Here is an 11,723-nt window from a genome sequence, read left to right on the forward strand (position 1 = left end):
CCTTTCAGCAGATAAAATTTGGCTGGATGGTAGCACTCAAAGTTGCACTTAGCAGCTCAATATGCAACAGAAAGCAGTGAGGAGTGGATGCTCCTCAGGGGGTGTCACTGAAATGGACATTTTTAACATCTTTGTCGGTGACTTGGACAGCAGGATTGAGAGCACCCTCAGCAAGCTTGCTGCTTGCACCAAACTGCGTGGTACAGCTGACAAGCTGGAGGGAAGGGAAGCCATTCAGAGAGTCCCTGACAGGCTTGAGATGGAGGCTTGTGCAGATCTCAGGAAGTTCAAAGAGGCCAAGTGCAAGGTCCTGCACCTGGGTTGAGGCAATCCCCACATAAGTACAGCCTGGGTGGAGAAGGGATCAAGACTAGCCCTGGGGAGAAAGACTTCAGGATGTTCGTGGACCAAAAAGCTCAACATGAGCTGTCAATGTACACTTGCAGCTCAGAAGCCAGCTCTGAGCAACCTTACCCATTCCGTGATTCTGTGATCATTAAGGTCCCTTCCAGCCACTAATCATTCTATGACTTTACCAGCAGACACCATAAGGAAGACTTTACAAATGACAATTTGACAGTATGCAAAAGGCACGCAATAGCTCCAGAAGAAAGGGAAGTCTTCCTCCAAGCAGCAAGAAACATATACAAGTCAACTGCTAGCACTACTGAAGATATACATAAAGATATACCATATATACAGCCACACTGTTCTACAGAGAAGATTAATGAAGCATTTTAGAGGTCAGTTCACCTGCACTTCGGATAAACATTTGAAAGAGACATTTTAATTATATACTTGGTTGCAACTATGTAACTGCAACCATATTACATAACATCAACATAAACATGTCTGATGTCAACCAGTCAAGAAGCCAGAGGTGACCTACACAACTACAATTTTAAAAAATCTACAAACAATGCATCACAGGTTGCTTGAGATATACACTGAGTACATTGAGACCAAGAATTGGCTCTACTCTAATTTTTAATTTTACCTTCTCGTATCTTAAAAATAATTGCTAGCATAATCACTAAAAAAAAGCAAACACACATTTGACCGAAGTTTTTAAATGAAATAGTTGCATATATAAAATACAGCAAAAATAAGACACCAGAAGTAACAATATGCAGACTTCACTAATCGTGCTGGTTTCCTTGAAAGTAAACAAAGTATAAACATATGGTAACCATACAGGCAGATTTCTCCAAACACAGAGGAGGGAAAAGAAAACTGAGGTAAGAAGAACCAGTAAATTTCAGATGTTTGTGAAAGATTTTCAGAAATCACAGGAAAACACCTACAGTCAAAGTCTGAGCAAATCCTTATGGGATTTGACACATGCCCGGGTGTTATGCACGATCCACAGCAGAGATCTCATAAACCCACCACGCTTCCAGGACACACTGGGCTTTCTGTGCATTCTCAGGTGATCATGTGGTTTACACTCAGTAAGTCTTCTGTGGGACAGTCAGACCTTGGGTATTTCAAATTCACTGAGCACATGCCATAGTATTTCCACATGGCACCTCTGTCTGGGAAATGTTGCAACTTCATTCAATAAATTCCATCCTTTCTCCGGCACCAGAGCTGAATCTCATCAGCAACGAGAGAAGTATATCAAACGCCTTCTACTTCCTTTAAATCATTATGGAAATTATGTATTTCCTGGGGAAATCATCAGGGGAAATAACACAAGATCAACACATTCCTTCTGTAATTCCTTTAAAAATTAAGATGTGGTTTGGTTATAAGCCTGTCCTCTATCTAAAGCTTCATCTTATTTTTTATTCTATGACAATGCATTCAATAGTCTTTAATCATTTGCTAGGAAATTCTCAAATGCTCTACACGGGTTTGTGGTATTAAACCCATTTTCCTTATCTGGATGCATGACAGATAACATAACAGAGTTAACAGTTCTTACAAACTTCAGCTCCTTTAACCTAACTCAGACTGACTCCCTTTCACTGAAGTTATATTTTACTAGCATCTTCTCAGATATGGTTCAAAAGTAACTATAACTAAGCTACAAAATAATGTTACATACAGTGACTTACAGTTTTCAGGGCAAAGAACAATAAATGTAAAGTCAATAAAGGACTAAACTGTAAACATCAAAAGTCTCCCTTGAGTTTGGAAAATGTTTATGTGCACAATAACAAGGCACCTTGCATTTCTCAAATTCAATTTAACAATTTGATACTTCCACAACACAGGTGGAGGAAAACATTCAATGCTGAGAAAAACTCACTTCATGGAAAAAAATATTAACGCTTTGTTACCAGCGTACACCAGTAAAAGACTCCACGAGAATTTAACTACCACAAATAAAAACCACACCTGTAATAACTTTCCTAGAACATAGACAACAGTGTTGTGAATACCTGAAATGTTTACATTTGTATGTTTGGATGAAGATATAGACTTTTGATCAGCATGGTAAAAACCTGTCAGTTTCTCTGTTTATCCTGAAGCTAAAAATCTCTATAGTACCTCATGTACACTGAGTCCCTATCCGACTCTAAAGGAATTGATTTCATTACCACCAGGCTTTTGTTTATTTTAGGAGAATGTGTAGGTTTGGGGGGAAAACAAACAAAAAAACCCACCCAAACAAAAACACCCACAAACAAACAAAACCCCCATAATTCCTATAAACAAACCCCACATGTTTTCCATGACTGCTTAAAAACATTGCAGAAGAAGATAAATATATTTCACATCAACCTTTGGAAAAGGTTTTCTCCTTTCTTTGCTCAGGCTACAAGAGACTCCAGCCTGAAAAAACAAAACTGAGTTAATTTTTGTTTTCCTTTTTTATTTATTTAAGTTAGATTTTCCTTATAATGACAACTAGAAGCAAAAGTGAATGCATGCCTGTTCCTGAATGTGTTTGGTTTCAATCAATTCTCAGGAATACTCTTAAAATGGTTTTTGATTTGATTTGTAGCAATTCTCCTAATTTAATACCAGATAACCTTATGTAAAGATGAATCTGGATACATACTCCAGTTGCAGTATGCTACTTGAACCAAATACTTTTCTTTTTGTCCTTTCCCTTTCCCAAAATGGCCTCTCTCTTTATTACTTTTTTTTTCCCACTGTAAAATTGCAGAATTATTCAAACCACTGAACCATCTACAGCAGCACTTTTATAAATGAGTCTGAACTATACAGCCTATGCAGCTCAAACCTTATTTCCTCTATTTCTGATCACATTTTTTTCTTGGATTTATGACTTTTGCATTCCTCACAACTTCTGAGTCTTCAAGTGCTGAAGGCCTAAGCCAGCATATGATCTTAACGGCTGACCTAAGAGCTATTTTATACAGTACACATTCTCAAGTCATATAACACTGCCTTATGAATTTACTTGAGAATTCAAAGTTTCCAAAACTTGGCAATGCCACTACAGTTCCCCAACTCATCATATGTGAGCTATAATGATGATGAAGAATTTCAAGAAACACAAAATACGAATAATAATATCCCCTTCAAATCAAACTTGCAAGAATTTGTATTAAAAAGTTGCATAAAGATTATTTTCTTTGTCTTTTTAGCATAAAAAGTTTTTGGCAACACGGTAATTCCATACAATTAAAGTGCACTTTGCATTACACTTTTGTCCTAGAGAAGTGGTTTTACTGTGGGCAGCTAACACAAAAAGGGCAATAATTCATACTATTTGTCTTCAGAAAACAAAGATTATATTTTACAATATCCTCCAACTGTTCTTGCGGGGGAGTCAGCCTAGAAGTCAAACACTGGCATGTATTTTAAGGTTGATCCTCATTTCTTGTCAACTCCATCATCATTTAAATGCTAAAGATCCATTTTAACTGAAGAAAAAATAATCCCACATTGACAAGTCTCAAGGTTTTCATGTCACCAGTTCTAAGCAAGACAAGCAAAACACACAAACTCAGAGGAATGAAATGTTGTTGTCTTCAGAGCACTTCTTAACAGATTTAAATGTGTTTGAATTTATGCCAGAAATCGGTATGTACCATTTCATCTTCAGATTTGTAAAGGAAGTGTCTTGATCTGAAGGAATGCCTCTCATGGAAAATAGAGAAAAAACAGACTTTGCTTATTCCGTTTTACACGTCATGTACATTAGATCATCAATATAATTATGCTCTCTACCAAAATTGAAAACAAGACAGCACCTGAAGTGCAAAAGTTACTCTAATGTAAGTAAATGCAAATAAATGTTTATAAAGAAATGTAAACTTCTAAATTATACATAACATTAAGTTTTATACATGTGAACTCACATGCATATTATTTACATACAAAAACACCATATAAAGATATAGAAATAGAGTGTCTATACATATATATGCCCATAAATGTATCTATATACACACATACTGTATTAACACCTTACTCAGGCCTGCATATGCTCCATTCTGCAACTTTGAAAGGTTTATTTCAATTTAACATAAATTTTGAGCAGGAGTAAAATAAATGGGTACATAAACCTATGCAGAGTAAGGGTCACAATCATCTGAAATCAGGTATGCCCACATTACATGGAAGAGGCTCCCTATAAGCAGACCATCTGACTCTGATACTGAAGAAAAGTCAGCACAATCCTAAAAATAAAGCTGTGTGCAAGAGGGCTGCTTAAATATTTAACAGCACACTATAGACACAGTGTTGATTTTAGCAGTCTAAGATGACAACCATTGAGAAAAACAAAATCACAATTTCTCATCCTTATATACTGCTTCAACTGTCCAGACCAAATAGAAAGTTTCAAAGGAAGCTGTTAGCTGGTTGACCACTACTCTACAGACCCAGAGAAACTTCAAAAATAGCATGAGATTTCAACATAAAATTCTTCTCAGTGTAGTCTTCTGTTTGATTGTGATAAGCAAATACATCTTTGTTATAAAATCAAGAGTAGACACCACTGCAAATCATTTCAGGAAAAGATAAAATCATGAACCTACAACACAGAAATAGTTATCTTGTAACAGTTTTAGATAGCACATAACTTTTTTAAGGCTCTGCCAGTATGCCAAGTTACTCTGAATACGCAAACAATTCCATCAGGTTTAGTGAAACAATAAAACCATGTATATAGTGTATACACACTTGCAGTCTTAAGCTGAAAACGGAGACTCTAAGGACTAAACAATATATGAATTACTTTGCAGGGTGGAGGAGGTAGAGGCCACCATTTAACAAGAAAAGAAAATAAAAACAAACAAACCAAAGCCTATCTTTCTTCCAGTTTTCCCTTTCTTTGAGCCACTTCCCCCTCGACAGCTTTGGGAAAGCAGATATTTCGGCTATGAGAAACTGAGACTAGAAGAAAGTTCCTCATTCAAGTGTGCCCTACAGAGAAGCAGCTACACGATGCTCTCTTTTATGCAATTAAGAAACTGCAATAAACTAGTGCTCAAAATTTTTATGTCAGTACTCACACAAGTAAGTTTGACTGTTTGAGCACAGGCCAGCACATTTAGTTTTCTTTACACAATGGTACATTGTTAGAAAATGAGGTTTAAAATCAAGCTTACAGCAAGCCCATCAATTAATAAACTACTCAAGAACAGCAAATAGAAACAATGAATACAACAATCTTAGCTTTTCCATTATTGCTACCATAATAACTTCTGAATGGTGATATATGGAATGCATTTAAGCTATTTCAGATGTATATGTGACCAAGTGACAAGTGTTGGCCTAGCTTTAAAAACAAATATTGTAATGTGAAAGGGTACACCTTTCTCCAAAATTTAATTTAAAAAAGCAGGTAGCCATTTCTTAAACTATGAAGAATGCAAAATTTAGAAAAAAAGGATGCATATTTTATACTTTTTTAAAAACACTTCATTAGTTGCTCTTCAACAAGAGTTCCACAATTCAGAGACGTTCAGGTTGATGATCTACAGAGATGTAAGGCAAAACTATCAACTTAAAGAACAAAAAAAAAAAAAAAAAAACAACCAAAATTGGTTTTGGTTGCCTGATTTTTTTTTTGTTTACCTCGGTAAAAACAAAGAGGGAAGAGGAAGAATTTTTTCCCACCATAATCATCCTGAATATTTAGGTTGACTTTTTTGTCCTTTGCAATCACTATGATACTTTTACCTATGGACCTTTCGCACAACAAAGACGTATAAAGTAAAACTTTACTTTATATACAAATAAAAACAGAGAAATCAAAGAAGACAAAGGCGCGTGGCTCAGGCAGAAGCCCGGTGGATTTCAGCGCACAGCGCGAGTTTCACCGAAGCGCAGGTGAACGGCGCCTGACGGCGGTGCCGCCGCGGAGGGGCTGCGGTGAGCGTCATCCCCGCGGGCAGCGGGGCTCCCCACCGCCGGCACAGTGACCCACAGCCGGCACAGTGACCCACAGCCAGCCGCTGACTCAGTCCCCTCCCGCGCCGCGGCCGCTTGCCAGCTCCGGGGCTGGCCCCAGCGCCGCCCCGCAGCGCGCACCCGCGTCCAGCGCCCGCCCCGGGCCGGACCGTGCGGCGGCCGGGCAGCAGCGCGGGGCCCAGCGCCGGCCGGCGGCTCTGCCGGGCTGCCCGGCACAAGGAAAGGCGTGCGCAGCGCTGCGCGCCGCTTTGAATCCTGGGCTGTCCGGGTTGGTTTTTCCTTGTTACTGTTCGCCTTTTTTTTTTTTTTTTTTTTTTTTTTTTTTTTTAAGTGGAAACTTTCCTTTCGCAGGAGAGGCCGGGACAGGGTGAACTGCCCCTGGGCGCCGCGCTGCCATCACAGCTGACAGCTCTCTGCCCCCCGCGCCCCCCCTTCCGCAGCATTAAAAAGCAGCGGATAGATCCGGCCAGAGTTTGTTTTTAATAACGGCATTTAGTTCGCACAGCCACTTACATCCCCTGGCAGCAAAATAAAAGTCAGGCTCGCATGCGAGCATCCCGCACAGAACCTCCTCCTCACCGGGGTCGTGGGGGGCACGGCAGAGAGACAAGTGGGGCACCGGGGGGAAGGAAGTGGGGCCGGCGGCAGGGAAGTTGGGATGGGTTTCGTTTATCCCTGGAGCAGAGCCGCCGGGAGAGGAAAGTTCACAGCCAACAACAGCGCCCACGGGCAGCGGGTCCGGGGTGGAGGGAGGGGGCTCTCTTTGGGGCCTTCTTCTTACCTTCTGGTCTACGATGGAGCAAGCCATTTCCCGGACGTGGGCGAGGCTGAAGTCCCCCGAGGAGTCCTGCAGCAGCAGGACCGGCTCCCGGCTCAGCCCGATCTGGAGGTGGAAGGCGACACCGCCACCGGCAGCAGCGCCCGGCGGCGGCAGCGGGCTGGGCGGCCGGATCAGCGGTGGGGCACTCATCGGAAACTTCCCGCCGAAGCCGCCGCCGGAGCCGAGGAGTCACGGACGGAGGGGCAGAGTCGGGCGCCGCCGCGAAAAGTTTGCGGCCGCCCCGGAGGCGCCGGGCGAGTTTCCCCGCGAAGTTTCAGGAAACTCCCGCCGAGCTCCTCCCGGGTGAAAATGGCGGGGGGGTCGGGGGGAGGACCGGGGAGGATGCAGACAGGAAAAGGCGGCGAGAAAGACGCGCGGGGGGAGCTCAGCCCAGCGCCGCCGAGGAGGTGCCGCCGCTCGGGCTGCTGGCGCCGTGCGCGGCGCGGGGGCGGGACGGGCCGCGCCCTCCGCCGGGACGGGCCCGCGCCCAGCTGGGCCGGGCCGGGCCGGGCCGCTCCGCTCCGCCGCCAAACGGCGGCCGTGCACTGCCGGGCGGCCCGGGCAGGAGCGAGCGCTGCGGCGTCGGCTGGTTCCCCACGGCGGAGCTCGGCTGAGCCTGCTCTGGTCTCCCCACCTGGCCGGGCAGCGGGCTGCGGTGCTGGCGGGGCTGAGAGCCTCCTGTTCCCCCGCGATCCCCGCTGGGCAGTACCTCGAGAGGCAGGTGGAGGCAGAGCCCGAGGAGAGTGGGAGATTTCCCTTGCTGGCAAGCAGCACGGTGCCCTTTCCCGGGCAGGGCGGCAGCTGCCCCCGAGGACGGAAAGCAGTGCCGGAAAAACGGGAGCTCCCGTCTGACTCCGGCTCTTCTGCCCGGCCTCGGCCGGCCGCTCCGGCAGCGTCGTGCCGCCGTTTCCAGCAGTCCCCGCGCGTTTTGGGAAGAAGCAAGGGACAGGTTGCACCCATCGCTTTTCTAAACCACCTTCCAGTTCTAGACACGGTGTGAGTTAAGGAGGAGCACCCTGCCACCCAAAACCAGGATCAGTTACTCTTCCCAGCTCTTGGAATCGGTGCAAGCCCCACTCGTTTGCACAAGCAGCGTTCATAGCAGGACAACATTTAGTCTTAAAAACATCCTCTTGAAGATGTGCAAAGGCAGTGGAAATGTGAACTGTAAATATTTGGAACACCAATGGAAAGACTCTTAAGCTGGGCATACGTGGCACCTGTAGGTTTGTTTGAACTACTAGAGGTAGTGTGAAAATAATACATGTACATTTGAAAATTCACTAGTTGATCTAATTTACAACTTGTTTTATTGCAAATTGCTTTTTTTTTTTTTTTTTTTTTGACCAAAATGCACATCTGCAGCATTGTTTTATTTTGATCCTATTAGTACGAGCCATTTTACTGCTGTCAGTTTATTTCCAGCCTGGGAAGTACTGCAAGGCTCCCATGAACCCATGGCCTAGCCAGCTTTTCTATACAGGAGTCAGCGTGGGAGAAACATACTAAAAGATCCTGCAGCCTTACTTCGTTGTTGAATCTGAGGTTCAGAGTGGACCCCTTTACTTCCTAAACTCCCAATGAGAGCTTAGACATGACTAGTTCAAATCTTTGACTCAGACATGGTCACTGACTCATATCTTAAAGGATATAAAATAGCACCTAAAGCACTCAGTGGGAGGGTCTCCTTTACACTTATGTGTCTTCTAGGCAGGTCTAATTTGAAATCGATTGTATTTCATCCATATAGTAAGTAACATAGTGAACCTTGCCATCAGACTTAAAGTTGTGCTTTTACAAATTCATATCAAACGTACTTTTGCTGATGTGTTTGGTGGTGATTCTTTGAGCAACCTAAACCACTCATTCATGACACAGCTCCTTTGCAGTTCCTCAGATAACCAGAGCAGAGGTAGCAGTATCAATATTGAGAATTACATGTTCTTAGTTTTCTCATGTATGTGAAATCAAGTGATAGAGCTCATATGTCATGACTTACCTGCAGCTCCACGTCATCTGTACAGATACAACTTTCTTTTTCAAAAATAAAGGTTACAGTATTTTTTAAAAGCTGTAGGTTGCTGAGTTGTTTGTTTAGTGGGTCAGCTGTGTTGAATACACCTTTGTAATCATCAGAATAGATGAGAGCAGAATTTCTCCAGTGCTGTGTCAGCCAGTCATATACAAATGCCATTTATAAAAGGATTCAGTGGAACCACATGATGTGATCCTGAGTACAACCTGGCCTGTTGTATTTACTCAAATGTCATCTATTTCATGATCCTTCCAGATCGGGGAATTGTTGTGCTGATGCCAGGGAAGGGAAAAAATCATTCACAGCAGTTTCTGACCTCATACAGAGTGCATGCCTGGTTGCTAATCTGTACATGCACAGGTGGAAAAACCACTGGAGGCTTAGGTTTTACTGCACCTGTACAAATCAGTTCAGCAGTACATGAACTGCTCAAGCTTGCAGGGGAAAAATAAATTTGCCAGACATGGCTACACAGTTTATGCGACTGGCTATGTAAAGGAACAGGGCAGTCAGCAGAGGATGTCACTGTAACATCACGTTATGAAAGCATCTCTAAGCTGCCCTCAAGGTACAGTGGCTGTAGTATTACTTCTAATTGCTCTACATTGCCAGACTATGACAGGTGAATAGTGGTCCTTGAATGTTCTCATGCACTGTATAGTTGACTCTCCACTTCAATGTGTTTCTGAGCCTGTGATCGTCTTCTCTTCTTTCAGCTTCCTGCATTGCATAGATGGTATTCTGTTCTATTCATCAGGAGTGAGTAAAATCCCCTTCATAAAATTTTTATTCCTTTCTGCTTTTCTCTGTCTGTGATGTAACTGATCCTTTTTTGAACAGAATCAATTTTATGGCACACATGCTTTAGTTTTTAGAAAAATCAAACAGCCAGCAAAGATGAATGCAAGATATGCCTAAACAATGGAGAATATTCTGTAAGTCAGTTTGTTTGACCTTGATGGTGGTAGTTTCTTGGTTAAAGTTGACCTAAAATTTAGTTCCTGTATGTTTACAAAGAGAGTAGAACACAGGTGATTACAATGAGATGTTTACTGGTGGTTTTGTGAGGCAGGTAGTGGAATATCATATCTCATTCTATGATCAGTATTTTGAAAAATAGATTGCTTGGCAATATGATCAATAGTATATCTTGGCAAGGAGAAAAGAATAGAAAAAGCAAAAAAAGAGTAAAAAGAAGTAGTCACTGGATAGAAAGCACGACTGAAAATAGTGTTCAAATTTTCACTGTGAAAACAAGTAGTCATTAGAATAAATAGGCCATGAAAGTGACAAGTAACCTTTAATGATGTTTGCAAGTTTAGACTGAGTGTTTACCCACAAGCTTTTTGGGCTCAATACTGTGGTAACTTCTTTGGTTTCCCAAGGTCAGAGTGGAAGGTATCTGCCTTTAGCTGTATGTTATGTTCCTAATGGGATGCAGAAAAGACAGACAACATGAATTCAAGGATGTAAAGATGGTAATTTTTCTTTCTCCCTGTAAGAAATGTATCTTTTCTCAGAAGGGAATCATCACCTGTCTAGAAAGAAAGTGATTTGACATAAATCCTTTGTGCCTCAGGTCACTTTCACATGTGCACTGCTGCTGGACTCCATATGCAGTTCAACGCAGAGCAGAAGCCTGTGGAAGAGCTTACTTTCCAAAGCCACTACTGAAGATAACAAATTTTCATCCTTGAAAATTTATCTCTTCAGTGTACAACAACAGATCAAATGTTAAAGTAGGCAAAGACACTTTGTTGCTGAATCAGGCCAATACCCATTTTTGCATTCTGACCCTAAAATTTTTCACTTTCCTTCATCTTACACATTCCCAATCTACTCATACACCTCTACGCTAGAGCAGAAACCTCAGATTTTATGAGGAGTAGCTCCCATGTCTAAAGATGGGTTACATATTCTTTATATAGACTTAGATTTAAACATTAAATATGCAGCCAAATCTGTTTATATTAAGAATTAGTGAACATATCCTGTGTCTACAGTTGAATATAGACTGTGTTATTTGCATTCTTATTAAGCAGCAAAATGTGCATTATTAAAGACAGGTCTACAAAAGTGAAAACGTTTTTTCTTTTTGCCATTTTCGGATGCTGAAATGATGTATAAAGTGGACTGCATGCTCCTGTAATTTCTCTCCTGAAACAAAAGCAAAGCATTGAAAACTAATTAACCAAGGAAGAAAGAGAAAAACTGACTGGTAAATAGAAAGGAATGAAATTTGGGAAGAACTGTGTAGACTGTGATGGAAAGTAAAAGGATACTGGGGTTGGAAATGCAAATGTCACTGATTCTGGGATTGGTATTGTGTTAGGGCTGAACTGGTAAGTAAAATGGAGCTGATATCTGAAATAGTGACAGCATATTTTCACAGATAAGCTCTCTTTATTTGGAGAGAAGCAGATGTTAGCTGTACAACTGGTTAGGGATTTCCCGATAAGCTACTTATGTCCATGAGAAAATGATAACATTCCAGGATCTAAATGGTTGTTGTGAATACAGTAAATCTCC

General features: G+C 42.2%; 1 protein-coding gene across 2 annotated transcripts in view; it reads right to left on the bottom strand.

Moving 5' to 3' along the window:
- PRKD1 (protein kinase D1) overlaps positions 1–7,601 on the bottom strand; it is a 115,991-nt gene extending 108,390 nt beyond the window's left edge. For both annotated transcript variants that reach the window (XM_041484113.1, XM_041484112.1), the window contains exon 1: positions 7,121–7,601. In XM_041484113.1, the coding sequence (XP_041340047.1) occupies positions 7,121–7,309 (189 nt within the window). In that variant the 5' untranslated portion in view covers positions 7,310–7,601. The remainder of the gene's footprint in view (positions 1–7,120) is intronic.
- Positions 7,602–11,723: the final 4,122 nt, after the last annotated feature.

Source organism: Pyrgilauda ruficollis, unplaced genomic scaffold (assembly GCF_017590135.1).
Source record: "Pyrgilauda ruficollis isolate IOZ18807 unplaced genomic scaffold, ASM1759013v1 scaffold63, whole genome shotgun sequence".
Lineage (NCBI taxonomy): Eukaryota > Metazoa > Chordata > Aves > Passeriformes > Passeridae > Pyrgilauda > Pyrgilauda ruficollis.